Source organism: Oreochromis niloticus, linkage group LG8, assembly GCF_001858045.2.
Source record: "Oreochromis niloticus isolate F11D_XX linkage group LG8, O_niloticus_UMD_NMBU, whole genome shotgun sequence".
NCBI classification, from domain to species: Eukaryota; Metazoa; Chordata; class Actinopteri; order Cichliformes; family Cichlidae; genus Oreochromis; species Oreochromis niloticus.
This window is the reverse complement of record NC_031973.2, coordinates 29,470,269-29,488,142: the sequence shown is the minus strand read 5'-3', so window position 1 is coordinate 29,488,142 and position 17,874 is coordinate 29,470,269. Positions and strand designations below refer to the sequence as shown.

At 42.3% G+C, this 17,874-nt stretch overlaps 2 protein-coding genes across 4 annotated transcripts in view; both read right to left on the bottom strand.

The window, feature by feature from the left end:
- LOC100707149 (carbonic anhydrase-related protein 10) overlaps positions 1-17,874 on the bottom strand; it is a 1,009,504-nt gene that overhangs the window by 900,549 nt on the left and 91,081 nt on the right. The gene's annotated exons all lie outside the window — the stretch shown is intronic.
- On the bottom strand, positions 8,198-17,621 carry slc16a3b (solute carrier family 16 member 3b). The gene is made up of 6 exons (XM_019362252.2): positions 17,493-17,621; positions 12,151-12,404; positions 11,926-12,069; positions 11,117-11,718; positions 10,795-10,975; positions 8,198-8,569 (listed from the first exon to the last, which is right to left on the bottom strand). Exons 2-6 carry the CDS (start codon positions 12,371-12,373, stop codon positions 8,262-8,264), a joined length of 1,458 nt encoding a protein of 485 aa, XP_019217797.1. The 5' UTR covers positions 12,374-12,404; positions 17,493-17,621; the 3' UTR covers positions 8,198-8,261.

Sequence of the window (17,874 nt, the reverse complement as noted above, 5' to 3'; positions counted from 1 at the left end):
GCTATAATGCCCCTCCTGTGGTGGGGCATTACCACAGGAGGGCTGTAATGCCCCTCCTGTGGGGCATTAGAGCCATTTCAGCTGAAACCAGCTAGTGAACCAGTGACACTTGGATATACATGTATGGTGAAATGTCAGCTCTCTTTCTTTTTTTACTGTGAAGCGAGATCGATCAACTGGAGACCAGACAACAAACGACGGAGGCCCAGAAAAGTGCAATCAAACGATGAGTTTATTGACAACGGAGAACAACCGTCAGCATATGGCTTATTTGCTCTGACAAAAATACACTGAGTTCTGGTTTTATAGCATAGAGGATCACACCCCCACATACACGTCAATACAGGTCAAAAATACATTATGTCCAGTCATTGTTTACAGACAAGGGTACATCTTGTACATCTCTAATAACTATGAACAGACATATAACTTCTCTTTTTGATAACACCTTCCTTTTAAGGTAATAACTTCAAGCTTCAGGGCCTCTAAGGGCTAATAATGGACCCTCGTCCTCAATCACTAAGTAGACTGAATTGGCGCAGGTCTCAAATAAGAAGCAGAAGACACTTGGGCCTTCGCTCAGGCCTGCTACTAGATTTATGTGTATTGTAAGCACGCATGCAATTAACCTGCTATGTTCTCATCTTCCCTCAACATGTATCACCTGGACACTCTCACCAGTGAAGCTTAAAACCCTCTTGGATAGAACATCAACTCTAAACAAGCACAGTTATGCATTGTGTATAGAATGAACTCTACCTGTGAATAGAATGAATGTGATGACAAACATATTCAATGCAATATGAACCCTGTAAACAATATTACTGATAAAATAACACTGTAGAACATGTTATTAATACATTTATCATAAGGCAGATTATATGGCAGCAATAAAAGAATCTCTAAATCCCAACATTCCCTCTTTTGACATTCCAACAAGGAATGTCACCACACTTCATGTTGTATCACTCCCTGCCCCACTCTATGGGTTCTAAGTTCATCTGGTAGATGCCCTCAACCCAGCCAGGGTTAGGAACCCTCGCCATTACCTTTACCAACAATCCTCTCACACAAGGAATGATACAACAACTAGCGATGACCAGTATTCCCAAAAGTACAGTCAAAGAAAACATCACTGACATAGCCACACCTTTCCATTGTCCAAACACAGATGTCATCCAGGACGCCAGCAGATTTTCGATACCTGAGTGCTCATGCATAGTTTTAGACAAAGTTTTCAAGCCCTCCAGAGCTCGAGTTACTGAGCCATCTGGGGCAGTATTATTAGGGATAAAAGTACAGCACATGTCTCCGAATATGGCGCACACGCCTCCCTTCTCATGTTAAGGGCCATTCGATTTCCCATCAGCAAACTCGGACCCAATTGTTCTGCGAACCCCATCATGGCATCCCTGGTTAGGTTAGAGAGTCTCAGCAGATTGCAATGAACATAGTTAATGCGATCAACATTCTTATTAGGTGTCACCCAAAGAAATATACTTTCAAATCCTGCAACTATCAGATTTACCAGCTTGTACTCATCTGGAACTCCCCTGGGCACTCCTATGGAGTCTATCCAAGTCGGAGAGTTTAACCTAGGGTCATATGCATGTGTACCCTGGGTCCCTCTTTTGGCCAAGATATGTCTCTTACGTCTTGCGGCTAAAGCACGTGTGTTATGTTGTGGAATAGCCTTTACCTGCCTAGCTGAAGCACAGGCAACACAGTCAGATACATGTTGTTCTCTAGCATTTTGAGCCACCCAATCAAGCCAGAGGTTACTGTCCTTGAAACCGGTGGCACGCTTAATCAAATCCTTAGGCTTCAGTCTAGAGTAATCTGTCATCAGAAGTAATCTCTCTTTTGGTTCCTGTTCTTTTTGAGCTACTGTTCCCGAAGTTACCATCTGATCAGTCAGAATGGTGATTAAGCTTTCTGCGAGCGGCTTAGACTTTGCATCAACTAAATTTACCCTAAGCATATCATGGGGTCATTGCAGACCCATACATCATACGCTCTCCAGCTACTACTAGCTCCTGTACACTTAATGACGTCACACAAATCAAACGTGAATGAGCTGGTAGACCCTTTACCATAATTCAACTCTATGCCATTATTCATGCTGAGACACTCATCACCTTTACCTGACACCTCGCGCTTTTGTGTTTTTTACCGATCCCGTTTTAGCAACTACAGTCTCAGGAAGTGCTGGGCTGGACTGGCCTCCTTGTTCAGACAAGTGGTCCGGAGTGCCCTGCAAAATATAGACAATAAACAACACAGCCATAGTTAATATCATTGCATACAATAAACATGTAGTTGTAAGGAACATTCTAATCAGTTTTCTCATTACGTGTCTCTGATTCGTGTGTTTGCATCATGTTATATAAACTTTGTATCCTGGAATGAAACTCCCCTGCTTTTGTGGAGTCCTCAACTTGTCACCGCTCCTTTCTGCTGGCGTGGCGACCTTCTACGCTGCTCCTCTTCTTTCTTCGGCCTCCCAGGTGGACTACTGGTTGGCCCGTTGCACAGGTGAGAGGATTTATTTTGCCTCTACTCGTTACCACCTGTGTTGGGTGTAGAGGGGTTTTCCTCTACCAACCTCTCATGTGCTGGTACACACTGCAACCAATGATACCAGGTATCGCCTTTCCCTTTTAGTTGACCTGCTATAGTTGTTCTGGCAACGACCTCATAAGGACCAGTCCAGCGTGGCTCCTTCCACTGCTGGAGTTCCTCGTGGGCTCAAATTCAGTTCCTTGTTTGCAGACTATAGCATAGCCTGCTTTCGATCCTTCTTCATCACGATGACAGCAGCCATCTATGAACCAATCCTCAGCTCCAGGGATAGGTTCTGCTTTTAAATCTTCCCTGACTTTCCCTTCAACTTCTGCTTTCTTAGTACAATCATGAGGTTCTCCTGATCCCATTAAATCTGCCATATTGATTCCTTCATGTGTAAATGTCAGATTTGGAGCATCTAAAACTTTACTCAGTCTCTGTTGTGCTAATGATGTCATAGTTGAACGCCTGCGAGTTCACATATGCCACCACACTATGTGTAATCAGAACTTTTAGTGGGTGTTCTCTCACTACATGTGCTGTTTTCTATATCATTTTGGCAACCCCTGCTGCATGCTGTGCGCATCTAGGGTGCCTTGCTTCTGTTGGACTCCACCTTATGCTGACATACATAAGTACCTGTCTTTCTTTATTCAATCATCTTCCGGGGGTGAGAGACCTAATATTTAATAATCCACATTTCACTGTTTTATTCTTCGGTTCAGATGTGGATTCTGTATTGTTCTTGCTTTGTTACTATTGATGTTTAAGTTGTTTGTTGCTAGATTTGGTTTGTTGCTGTCTGTTTGGGAGCTGACATAGTCTCTATGGATAAGGGTCTTTGGCAGGGTAGCATCAGGAGAGAAGCTCCAGAGAGGCATGTTCCCTGTTAAAGCTAAAATATAACAAAAGAGATTATGCTAAACAAACAAAACCCTTCAATTCCCCAACCCTATCTGTCTCCTCAACGGGTTGTATGTTTTCAATGTTTCCTTATTATTTTGTCATAAAAATAAATCTAACAAATAACTTAAGCTGTGTGACAGCACCTTGCGTTTACGCCAGGCTGTGAGCTGCCCTAAATCTACTTGCTACACCCCCTTTTCACCTAGTTTAATTTTTTCAATCCTAGTTTAAACTATTCCTGACTTCCCTCAGTGCACACTATAAAGTGTAAAAGATACAATTAGCTTTCTCCTGGTAAAAGGTCCTACATTATTTTCTCGACCTTTGGAAACATCCTCTATCGAGTTAACCCATTTCATTTTTCAAATTTAGGCCTGATTTCTTCGCCCCCTTTAACGGGTAGCGCATATCCGGTCTGAACACTGTGTTTGGGCAATTTACGAATTGTTGCAGGATTTCTATGTTATGTAAAGTTCCTCTCATCCCTTTTATGCTTCCATTATAACCTGTGTCTAACAAGCTTTTGATCTTCTTTGTAATATAAACAACTAGGTGTCTTTGTGCTCTGTTTTTCTCCTTTCTCTGGTTGGTTCCGTTCGATCTCAGGCTTCGAGGATTCTTGCCACCCCTGTAGTCGCTGTGGTCCTGAAATCTTCTCCTGTAAAGGATAGAAAACAAAAAGCCTCTCTCTGCTACACCTCACTAATCTACTGTGTTCATCTAAGGTTCCTTTAATCATTCAAAGTTGTTTCACCATATCATGTTCTGGGCTCTGTCCTTTATATTAACTTTACTTAATCTCCATGCCCTTCATGTGTGTGAGCAACACTTTTAGTTTTATTAAACACGCCCAGGGTAAGATATACACCATCACCTTCTGAGCATAAAAACAGATCAAAAAGAACATGAAAATAACAATTTCTGCCTCAATTTTACCATATCTAAATTATCAAAAACCCCAAACGTCATCAAGTAATCCTAAAACCCATTTCAAATTAAACCTTAAATCCTGTAACTCCCCCTTTTTTGTGACACATCCCATGTGTTACAAACAAACTCAAAATCCTTCACTCGAGCTTAGGAAATTAAAAGAAAAAGGTTAGTCATATCATATTAGGTATACATGCTCCGGCCCTTCAAACCTGTGTTTAAGGAATGAAATCAAATTAATCATTATGTCAATTCTTTTCTTGGCTCCATCCCCAGCCTGCATCCTTAGAACTTCCTAGAAACAAAAACCTGTGTGTTAACCAGAACTTCACATTTCATACTCAGTTTTCCCCCACTTATGATCCAATCTGTGTTATAAAAAGAAAACTTAAAACAGAACAGTTATCAGTCATGTGTCCAACCTTAGTCCAGTCTTTATCTCAGTGTCCAGTCGGTCCAACCTATGGTCTTCCTCGTCCGTCCAGTCACCATCCATTTACACACATTCACTCACATGCATTAACATCAGGTCTTGCAAATAGTGGAAAATTGCGCACAAATAATCAGATTCTCCACTCTCAGCAAAATCAATTCATTCATTTTCTTTTAAGTTTTTCTCGGAAACTAGTTCTTTATGCTTTTGGACTGGATTGGCTCACTGCAATCCTTTTAGACAGGGACTCACAATCTGATCAGATCCCCACAGGTAGCTCTTTCCTCTGCCCATTGTAATCTGGAAAAGGTCACCTTTATGTTTGTTCTCCCGAGACTTTTTTGTCAGCGCTGTTATTCACTCTTTTGCAGGCCTGCTTAGAACAAAAATGAGAAAAAGAGAGCTGATTATTAGCTCATCAAAACACAAAACAAAATCACCTGACAGGTTTTTCTAAGTGCACTGTTACAAAAATGATGGACCCCCTTGGACATGTGCATGTTTGATAAAACTCCCTCTATTAAAATAAGAAAACAACACAAATCTAACCGATAGAAGTAACCCATCACTACAACAACAACCTCAACAATCTTAAACACAGAACATTTTGCCACAACTTCTTCAGGGTCCTGACACTCTCAGGTCAACTAACATCCCCTCACCTGCTCAATACACAGAAAATCTCGTTAAACACCACACAACTTGCACACCATCAACACTAAATTCTGAATTTTCTCCTCTAAAAACTACTACACACTAATCTTCATGAACTCTTTTGTATTCTAAGGTTAAAGCATTTTCTATTTGTGTGTGTGATTGTGTATATGTTTTTTGTTGTGGTTTTTTCAGACTCCTTCACAATTTTCCACTTAAACAATCAGTTTTTCTCTTCCCAAATCTTCTATCCCCAATTCTGACTTCCCACCTTAAATAACAGCATTCCTTGTCCTCCTCCAGAATTGAATGACATTTCCCCTTTCTACTCGGCCCAGCGGCTTGAAGTCCCGTCTCCACCAGTGAGTCCGAGCTCACTCAGGCCGTAGTAATCGTGACTGTGCCTGCCTTAGGTTGTCCCGTGGTTTTTCCAAGTGGGATCTTACCCGTCATGGGCTACCAGCCTTCCATACTCGCCTGTTACGGGGGCCAGTTGGCCAGGGGTGGCATGAAGGGAGGGGACACACTGGCTCTGGACATTAAAGGAGTGTAAGCTGCTTTCTTCCTTGCAAGGGTATATTAAACAATCCCACTTCTGATTGTTTTCAACAATAATTTCACCTGTAGCAATTTGTGTACGTGCGTTTTCTATTCATTAATGTAATTGTTAGTTCATGTATTTATTTTCTCAGTCTTTCTTTTTCTAAGACATGTAATTAATATATTTTATTACTTTTTCTTAAGACATTCAGTCTCTAATTGCTCTGTTTTCATGCTGCAACGTCTCTCCCCAGCTATAATATAATATAATATAATATATATAATCAGACTTCCTGTTTGACGCACACACACTCTCTCAGGCCTCCTCTATTCACGCACTCTCCTATGTGTTATTATTACTTATTTATTATTTTGTACAAATCACACAGAATCATTCAAATCAAGTACTCACAACATTCACACACTTAGAAGCACTCAGAATACGCTTTCCTAAGAGTATTTTATCAAACATGCTTGCTTAGAATCAGAAAGAGCAAGTAGACAACACTCAGTGCGTCTGTCCTCTTAAAAAGAAGAGAAATAAACACATATGGGACAATTCTCCCCATCTTAGACGAAATGTGACCTTTAATGTCCGTTTCTAAGTCATGTTCTTCTCTACACACGACTCTTGGCCTCCAGGGCATAAAACTTTGAGCATAATCTTTTACTTTACCAGAACTAGTCCTTTACCAGAACCCTCATACGTGCAATAAGACTGCTATATGTGCACTTCTTTCTTTGACAAAGTTGTATTTTGTATTTTCTTACTCAGCTGTATATAGTATTGGTATTCTATTTTATTCTTTTCTACTTTATCTTATTGCATTCCAGTGTTTTCTAATTTCTGCTGCATAACTTTGCACTTTTGCTTTAACAAAACAAATTTCCCAGCTGTGGGACTAATAAAGGTCATCTTTATCTTTGACTAGCCCTAACCTAAATCCTGTCTCATCCACTGCTGAAATTCTAGTTCAATGAACATGTGTTGCAGTTTAAAATTAAAAGAGGAAGTAACTCACACCCAAGTACTGTGTGTGTGTGTGTGTGTTAATGTCTGTGTCCCTTTAAATGAAAAAAGGTGAACACATGTGGTGAGTTTTCCTCAATTTACACAAAATATGACATTAAATATCCTTTTCTAATTCCTGTTCTTCTTTAAACACCATGAATGACCTCCAGGTCATGACCTTTGGACTTATAACTCTGATATAAGTCCACACAGCGCACCAAGCACAGAGAAAATTCAACCTCAGTGCTTCAGAATTCTCCTCAAAATTCAGAAACTGTTTCTGTCATTTATCTCCCCAAGAACTTCATCATATGGACCTCGCCGGGTCCAGTAATCTTCAGCACACGTATCTCACTGCAGCCAGTGAAGATTTAAAAACTTGGCCGCATCCTCCACCAAATGAAGCGAGATCGATCAACTGGAGACCAGACAACAAACGACAGAGGCCCAGAAAAGTGCAATCAAACGATGAGTTTATTGACAACGGAGAACAACCGTCAGCATATGGCTTATTTGCTCTGACAAAAATACACTGAGTTCTGGTTTTATAGCATAGAGGATCACACCCCCACATACACGTCAATACAGGTCAAAAATACATTATGTCCAGTCATTGTTTACAGACAAGGGTACATCTTGTACATCTCTAATAACTATGAACAGACATATAACTTCTCTTTTTGATAACACCTTCCTTTTAAGATAATAACGTCAAGCTTCAGGGCCTCTAAGGGCTAATAATGGACCCTCGTCCTCAATCACTAAGTAGACTGAATTGGCGCAGGTCTCAAATAAGAAGCAGAAGACACTTGGGCCTTCGCTCAGGCCTGCTACTAGATTTATGTGTATTGTAAGCACGCATGCAATTAACCTGCTATGTTCTCATCTTCCCTCAACATGTATCACCTGGACACTCTCACCAGTGAAGCTTAAAACCCTCTTGGATAGAACATCAACTCTAAACAAGCACAGTTATGCATTGTGTATAGAATGAACTCTACCTGTGAATAGAATGAATGTGATGACAAACATATTCAATGCAATATGAACCCTGTAAGGAATATTACTCATAAAATAATACTGTAGAACATGTTATTAATGCATTTATCATAAGGCAGATTATATGGCAGCAATAAAAGAATCTCTAAATCCCAACAACTGTATCATCAGTTCTTTCTGTGTCCTATTGGTACAATTTATGCTATCTCGTTAATACTAATGTTAATTCCCGGTGTCTTCCGGTGCCTCCGTCACAGTCATGTCTTCCTGCCCTTTCAAAACACGGACTTTTCCATTTTCTTTTCCCGTCTGCTCCTTTTTGCCTCCGTCGTGTTCTTCGTTTCCCGCCTGGTTGAGGCCCTCCAGCTCAGCAGCACTTACAGCCATCTCAATCTTAGCCTGTCCATCTTCTCGTTCCCTCCTAATGCAAAGAAAGTTCCCAGTGGCGATGACAAAGGCAGAAACTGTGACTTCACAGCCCGCCAACAGGAACACGTACATGTACTGATGGGTAGCGTCCAAGAGCCGACCTGGTGGAGAGTGCAACAGTGTTAGTATGAATGTCGTTCATTGTCCCCGTGATGACTTTGTAGAAACAAGGAGGATACTAAGAAAGTGAAACGGTTGGTTTGTGTCCATGCTTGTTAGAAAGATGCAGCCGAGTACAATTCATGACCTTTGTCACTGACTATGGATGAAGCTGGTTATACCGAGGGTTGTTATTTTTGGTTTTATCTTAAACAGATACACAAAGTCAACATCTCTGTAAAAATCGTGAGCTTGACAGCTGATGTTCTTTCTCCACGGGAAGCGCTGGGACAGCTATAATTCAATTCAATTCAATTCAATTTTATTTATATAGCGCCAAATCACAACAAAAGTCGCTTCAAGGCGCTTCACAGGTACAGAGAAAAACCCAACAATCATATGACCCCCTATGAGCAAGCACTTTGGCGACAGTGGGAAGGAAAAACTCCCTTTTAACAGGAAGAAACCTCCGGCAGAACCAGGCTCAGGGAGGGGCGGGGCCATCTGCTGCGACCGGTTGGGGAGAGAGAAGGAAGACAGGATAAAGACATGCTGTGGAAGAGAGACAGAGATTAATAACAGATATGATTCGATGCAGAGAGGTCTATTAACACATAGTGAGTGAGAAAGGTGACTGGAAAGGAAAAACTCAATGCATCATGGGAATCCCCGGCAGCCTACGTCTATTGCAGCATAACTAAGGGAGGATTCAGGGTCACCTGGTCCAGCCCTAACTATATGCTTTAGCAAAAAGGAAAGTTTGAAGCCTAATCTTGAAAGTAGAGATAGTGTCTGTCTCCCGAATCCAAACTGGAAGCTGGTTCCACAGAAGAGGGGCCTGAAAACTGAAGGCTCTGCCTCCCATTCTACTTTTAAATACTCTAGGAACAACAAGTAGGCCTGCAGTGTGAGAGCGAAGTGCTCTAATAGGGTGATATGGTACTACAAGGTCATTAAGATAAGATGGGGCCTGATTATTTAAGACCTTGTATGTGAGGAGCAGGATTTTGAATTCAATTCTGGATTTAACAGGAAGCCAATGAAGGGAAGCCAAAACAGGAGAAATCTGCTCTCTCTTTCTAGTCCCTGTCAGGACTCTTGCTGCAGCATTTTGGATTAACTGAAGGCTTTTCAGCGAGTTTTTAGGACATCCTGATAGTAAAGAATTACAGTAGTCCAGCCTGGAAGTAATAAATGCATGAACTAGTTTTTCAGCGTCACTCTGAGACAGGATATTTCTAATTTTAGAGATGTTGCGCAAATGGAAGAAAGCAGTCTTACATATTTGTTTAATATGTGCGCTGAAGGACATATCCTGGTCAAAAATGACTCCAAGGTTCCTCACAGTGTTACTGGAGGCCAAGGTAATGCCATCCAGAGTAAGAATCTGCTTAGATACCATATTTCTAAGATTTTCAGGGCCGAGTACAATAACCTCAGTTTGATCTGAATTAAGAAGCAGAAAGTTAGCGGCCATCCAGGTCTTTATGTCTTTAAGACATTCCTGCAGTTTAACTAATTGGTGTGTGTTACCTGGCTTCATGGACAGATAGAGCTGCGTGTCATCTGCATAGCAGTGAAAATTTATGCTATGTCTTCTAATGATGCTGCCTAAGGGAAGCATGTATAATGTAAACAGAACTGGTCCTAGCACTGAACCCTGTGGAACTCCATAGTTGACCTTAGTGTGTGAAGAGGACTCTCCATTTACATGTACAAATTGGAGTCTATTAGATAGATATGATACAAACCACTGCAGTGCAGTACCTGTAATACCTACAGCATGTTCTAATCGCTCTAATAGGATATTATGGTCAACAGTATCGAACGCTGCACTAAGGTCTAGCAGGACAAGCACAGAGATGAGTCCACTGTCAGAGGCCATAAGAAGATCATTTGTAACCTTCACTAAAGCTGTGTCTGGATCTACTCTGGGACATGTTGGCTCAGGGGATTAAGTGGTAAATTTCACAGTACAAACCCATCCAGAAAATCCTCACTGTACTAGCTTTCTATCATTTTAATAATTATGATTAATATTGTTTTGCATCAAGGGCAACATGGTGGTTGAAACCCTGTCCTAGGACATTTTCCCATGCAGACTTGAAGAGGTGCAGATTAAACCGACAATCTGACGATTAGATATTATACAGATGAGATATTGTACTCTAAATGTGACCAGGATGGTAACAGAGAGAGAGCACCATCATTTCTTGGATACTCTGACCTGCTCCAGGAGGTCCCACCAGCACAGCAACAGCTTCCATTAGCAGCACCAGGCCGATGGCACTGGAAAACTTCTCTTTCCCCACAATGGCCATGAGGACCTCAAACTGAAGTGCTCCAACCATCCCATATGATATACCAAAGAAAATACAGAAGACCACCAGACCAACATAGTTCTTTGCCTGAAATGAGACAACAGGTTTCACACTATGTATACAGCTCAGTTTGCAATATTCACTTATTACGACCCAGATCTGCAATCATTAAGACAACTTCCCAACTGGAACCCATTCTACTTGAAGAGGACTTTACTGCAATGTTACCTGCGATCCTATGATGTCGGTGCAGCCATTGAAGATCATAGCAAAGCTGAAGAGGTAGACGCTTCGAGGTCGCACACGCTTCATGCCTGCTATGAGTCCTGATGCAGGTCGGGCAAACATATCAACAAATCCTAAGATCGAGAGCAGCAGTGCCGAGTTGGTGTCCTTGTAGCCAAGGCCTTTAGCATAACTGACCACAAACACAGGCGGCACAAACAAGCCTAGCACCATAACAGAAGCTGCAATGGCATAGATTACAAAACCTCTATCCTTGAACACACTGAAGTCTAATAGTTTCTTCTTTGCCTTTGGTTTGTCTGCAGCCATCAGAGTGTTTTCTTCCAGCATCTGGGACTTCTTAGGGGTTGACAGAGGCCGCATGAGAGCACCACAGGCACAGCAGTTGAACAGCATGCCTCCTAGTATAAGGAATCCACCCCGCCAGCCATACTGGTTTTGGAGAGTCTGCCCCAATGGGGAGAGACAGCATAGCGCCACAGGGCTGCCTGCTGCTGCCAGGCCATTGGCTAGAGGACGCTTCTCACTGAAGTAGCAGTTCAACATTATCAGAGATGGCTGGAAGTTCATTGCTAGACCCAGACCTGCAGAGAGACAGAAAGCCATACACAAGCATAGAGAAATGAATTGAACTGCAGAGAAATGCTCATGCGAAAAGTTAATGAATAATTAATTGATTATTGGATCAATTATTCAAGATAGATAGATAGATAGATAGTACTTACCACTCTGAGCATAAATTTGTTCACAAAGTCTAAATATTTAACATCTGGACTTTTTTGTGACTCTACCTGTAATAACTCCAGTGCAGAGGTAAATGTGTGTGATGCTTTTGGCAAAGGAAGCCAGAATCATTCCCACTGAAGCAAAGACTCCTCCAACCATCATCACTGGCCGACAGCCAAATCTGTTCACCAGCACACTGCACAGAGGGCCTAAGAACACAGTTCATCGGTCAGTACACAGTATACGTGTGCAATCAGATATTAGCGGTTTCATGTGTTATACTTGGGTACCTGTGCCATATAGCATGGCAAGCAGTATTGAGGAGATCCAAGCAGTGGCACTGTAGCCAACCTCAAACTCTTGAATAAGGTCCTTGAAGAAGATGCTGACAGCCTTCGGGAAAGCATATGAGAAGCCAGTGATGACGAAGCATCCTGCCAACACTGCCCAACCCCAGCCTCCATCTGGCGCCTTCACTCCAGGAGGTCCATCATCCACCACTGCTCCTCCCATTATTTTCTGGGAGCTATGATGAGGTGAGTAACTGTAGACACATTGGTACAAAGCACAGACGTAATACAGCCATCAACCAACTCAATCTAACTCTGTAAAAGGACGCCTGAACACAAAACATCAAAAGCTGTGCCACAGCTGCATATTCTTCGATATGTGAGTAAATCATACTAAACATACTTTGTGGCAAAAAGGAAAAATAAAGCAAACATAAGCTGTCTCTCAGGAGTGTCTCCTCAGCCTGCTATGCAGCCTCAGCAAGCTAACGGTGCTGCAAGTTACTGGATCATCAGCACGTACGGCCTCGTCTGGCTGTTTGCAGGTCTGGAGACCTTAGCAGTTATCAGAAAGGAATTAAATGTTGCTACTTATCAATCTGTTGGAGGGGATATAAGGTCATTTCCCAGAAATCTGAACTCAGTCATTCTACAGCAAGGATGATTTTTTCAAGGAGAAAATATTCCAGACACTTGCCGATCTTCCAAGTGGATGTCTCAGCAAATCCAAGTACAGCGTCTAACCCGTGGCCAAAATACTAAACTCCTCTTTATTTAAAAATCTCGAGTTAAGTGTGTCTGACTGGAGCTTAATGAGGCTTATAATGTCATACAGAGATGCTCTACCACCTCAGCACCAGCTGTCCTGAGAGCATGTCTCAGGTGGTAGAGACAGTAGAGCCTTCAGTTTTCAGGCCTCTCTTCTGTGGAACCAGCTTCCAGTTTGGATTCAGGAGACAGACACTATCTCTACTTTTAAGATTAGGCTTCAAACTTTCCTTTTTGCTAAAGCATATAGTTAGGGCTGGACCAGGTGACCCTGAATCCTCCCTTAGTTATGCTGCAATAGACGTAGGCTGCTGGGGATTCCCATGATGCATTGAGTTTTCCCTTTCCAGTCACCTTCTTCACTCACTATGTGTTAATAGACCTCTCTTCATTGAATCATATCTGTTATTAATCTCTGGTCGTGTCCAAATTCATGGGCTGCATCCTCCTGAGGCCGCATTTGTAGACCGATTACGTCACAACGACGCGCCGAAGGCTGTCCAAATTCGTAGACTCCTCCGAATGCAGCCGACAAATGCGTCCTCCTTTTCCCCGAATTTGAAGGATGGGTTGGGTGTGTCCTTCGTGGCCCACCATATCCCAGAATTCATAGCGCAGCCCAGCCAAACTCCAGTTTCCGGCAATGGCGGCCGCTACTAAGTTTTAAAATTACTCTTATTAATCTTTCTGGGTCACAAAATAAACTTTTAACATATTTTCAGGCGAGAATGTAGCTGTGTAAACTTCAAATATCTGCTCGGTTTATCAAGATATCGCATATTTGCAAAAGTGCTTCGACGTTTTCGGAGACGTCTGTTACCCACCAGCTCGATAGCTAGACGAGAGCTTCAGAATCACTGAAGCCGCCGAGAACGGCACAACTCCCGGCACATCATTTTCAGATCACCGCGGACTTTCGCTACTCGGGTTAAACGTAATATATAAGTCACTTAGACAACCTAAGGCTTTTTTCAGTGTTTTATTTGTTCGTGAGTAAATCGGTTTGGCTGAGATTAAAGTTATTAGATTAGATTAGATTAGATAAAATAAAACTTTATTAATCCCCCGGGTGGTTTTCACACAGCTGAATAAACGTCAAACAGAAAACTGATTAAACAGAAGTGTGAGATGGTCGAGAATTTACGCCAGTGTCCTGTTATATTTTAGATAGCAAGGAGCAGACGGCCGAGTTTATTAAACTCCACCGAGACAGCGGTGACGTTAATCAGAAGGCTAGACCGTCCAATTTCACAGCAGTTTACTTCTGGCCTACCCGACCTTCTGAGGACCCGGCCCACGTAGACCGCGAAGGCCGGGTCCTCAGGAGGATGCAGCCCATGAATTTGGACACGACCTCTGTCTCTCTTCCACAGCATGTCCTTTCATCCTGTTTTCCTTCTCTCTCCCCAACCAATCACAGCAGATGGCCCGGTTATGTGGCTTTTTTCCATTGCCTATGATCAGGAGTGTGCTCATGTCTGCGTTTAAGGAACATCTTCTAGAAACACAGTTCATTTCATTTAGGTGTAGCTGGCTATAGTTGGATAATTAATTTGACTTATTCCAAGTTACAAGACAAAAATAATCACATTTCCTGAATTATTTTTTGATCTATTAATTGTCTTTATGAAGTTAAAGGTTTTTTTTCGTATACTATAAATTAGGCAAGACATTTTCCTTTACAGTGGTGCGCTTTGGTTCTGCTGTCTCAAGTGCCTTTTTGTTCGAAAACTTAAAATGAAATTTGATGTGTGTAGTCCATAATTTACAATGAGTCTGACTGATTATTTAGAATAAGTATTTCCTTGCCTTGTACCATGCCTGAACACCAGATTGTGGCTGCAGCAGAGACACTCAGAACTCCCTCCCCCAAAGCCATCTCCTCCAGAGCTCCAATCAAATGTCTCTCAGGAGTGTCTCCTCAGTCTGCCCTGTCCTATTTCTAAGGAAGAGGCCAGCCACTGTCACGGCAGGGTATGCCAGTGTGATGATGACCCGAGAGCAGAGAGGGAAGGAGGTGGAACTAAGTTTTTTTTTTTAAAAGGCACGCTGTTTATTTAGGCTGTAAACATGAATACAAAAATGAAGCAGCATAAGCAGTGACAGAAGCTAACTATGATAACTGTGACTAAACTGTGACAACTATGATAAGATGTGGAGGGACGTACCACAGAGAAGAAGACTGAGGACTTAAATACAGACAGGAGGAAGTGGAAACACAGCTGACTGAAATGAACATAATGACGCCGCAGGGGAAGTGAAACTAAACACACTGAACAAAGAAACACACGACTCTTTCAAAATAAACCAGGAAACACTGAGAGACGTAGACATGACAACTAACACAGAAGACAAGGACAGACTCACAGAAGGGGACATAGATGGAAACCTAAACGAGAATCAAACTCAACTAAATCCTAACTAATAATGGCAACACAATAACTAAGCACATATTCAGCATAAGGACTCCAAAAACACACAATGAAGTTCTCCAAAGGCTGTTCTGTGACGCAGACCAGCCTTTGGAGACAGCTTATTTCTACTGCTTGTATCTGTGATGTCATTCTTTCAGTCACGAGTTTGGGACCATAGGTTAGGTTAGGAAAGTAGATCAGCAGGTAAACCAAGAGCTCCGCTTTTACATCATGCCCTCTCTCTTTACCACAACGGGCTGGTGCAGCGTCCGGCTCACTGTGGCCACGCCCCCAATAAGTCCGTCAGTCTCTTGTTTCCCTCCCTAGAAATTCTGTCCATAAAAACTGTGCCCAGACTTTGTGACAAAGAGCAGCCCTGGAGGAGTCCAACTTACTGCCAGCAATGCAGACCGGGCTCCTGTTGTCTATAGAACAAAGTGCTGTATGCTTGGAAGGGTCAGTATGACCAGGACCAATTTAGAATCATCAGACAACCTAACATGCCTGTCTTTGAATAGTGGGCTCTAATTATACTTATATAAATGAGAAACCTTCAACAAATGTGAGAATATGGGCTTGTTGAATTATGACCTTTTGTAAAATTTGAACAAATAAAATATAAATCTAAACAGAAGGAAATGTTGATAACGAACAGAATGAACGTTTAACTGGCAGGGACAGTTTGTATAATGTTAGAAGACAATAATTCACACACATGTGGATAGAAACTGGTATCCCTGTTCCTACTTTAGACATGAGAAAACTCAGGAAAGCAGTGCGCAGAATCGAGCATGTTAACGTGCAGGAACTGTTTGCCATGGTGGGCTTTCTTTGAACAAACCAAAAGAAAAAACAAAAACCTTCTAGATGTTCTGGTACAGAATTAAAAATCTGTTGCAACATCTCTGTCGCCATAATCTGTGACTCTCTGCACAGATACTGTTGTGTCTTCAGCCCGGTGTTGTCTATAATATGTGAAACATATGTCAATGTTTCCCTCGAATGATATCGAGTCATCTTGAGCCACAAACAACATTCCTGTAACAAGGTAGAGGCTGCAGCTCCGAGCTCCTTAGAATACCACGACCTTTGTCAGTGACGTTAATATTTCCTTTATTTATGCAGTTTAAAAAAAATCTCATTGACACTAAAAAAGTGTTTTTTAAAGAGTAATCAGGCCAAGAGGACAGCAGATATTGTAACAGATATAACAACAGTTCTGTAAACATATTTTAAGTGGACAAAAAGGACCGGATTGGTTATAATGTAAGTACAATAACACAGAGTTATAGAGACACTTGAAAAACATGTCACCTTTAAATTTTATATAAAACCCTTTTGTAAACCCTGTTCACCGAACACACGTAAAATATTATACATAGAAAACACACGGAAACATTGGAAATCAGTTTTTGGCACAAACCGGTATCAGTGATACAGAACCGCCGCGCAGTCACTGTTTGTGTGCCACCAATGTGCGGCCAATATAATGGACACCTGAGGGAGCAGCTGAAACGGACACTGTTGGGGACAACCAAAGAAACCGGCAGTAAACAGCAATATGGTGTCTATTTATACAAGGAATTTATTACTAAACTTGGTTATTCCAAACAGCATTATTATTACATTGAAATCAGTCAGATACGGACGAGTCACCCTGGTGAGTCTGAATCAACGTGGAAAGCACGTCTGTAGCTGCTGAAGTCTCAGCGACTCAGGACACCGAGCAGACACTTTCTGTCTAATCGCCTATTTTTGCGGTGCTTCCCATAATTTCACATGAGGGGAACAAGCCAGTGTTCGCAGAGCACATTCTCAGTAGCTACATGTCCCATATATGCTTTTCTACATTGTACTGATGCGCTTTATTAGACTGGATGACCAAAAACTAAACTTGGCATCAGTGTGATGCATGCAGCTGAGCACACATGCGCCTGACCGGAGCAACAAGAGCTTCAGTTTTCAGTGCATCACACAGACCTGAGCAGCAGCTCAGTCTGAGATGTACACATGAGCTCCATCACTCTGAGAGTTTAAAGTCTATTTGAACTTTTATTAAACTGTGAAGCAGTCGCAGCGCGCCCCACCTGTAGCACCCAGTGATGACGACAATCACAGCAGAGTGGGAAATGAAACAAATATCGATCATCGATCACGTACCTGCTGAGATGCTGTCTGGGTCCCGCGGCTGAACTTCCTCGCGTGAGCGCGCGTCCGTTGTTCGTTTTTATTGAAGCATGACGCGCACACGGAACGCCTAAACCCCGCCCCGCTTTCAGATCCACACTGCAGGAAACCGGACTCCGCTCCAAGTCAGGGATCTGTACCAGCACCAGCACAACAAAGCTCAGAAGACTCCTCCTGATGATGCCGCTGTAGCTCCATCAGAACTATGTCAGGGTGGCGCTCCGTGATGCTGAGCACTGATCTGTCTTTTAGGGATAAAGTCCCAAACTTGCATCACTGCAGGTGGGACATGACTGTGACATGTATTATTTTAATGGCACTTCCGAGCTGTCACTTCTAGAAGAACACAAAGTCA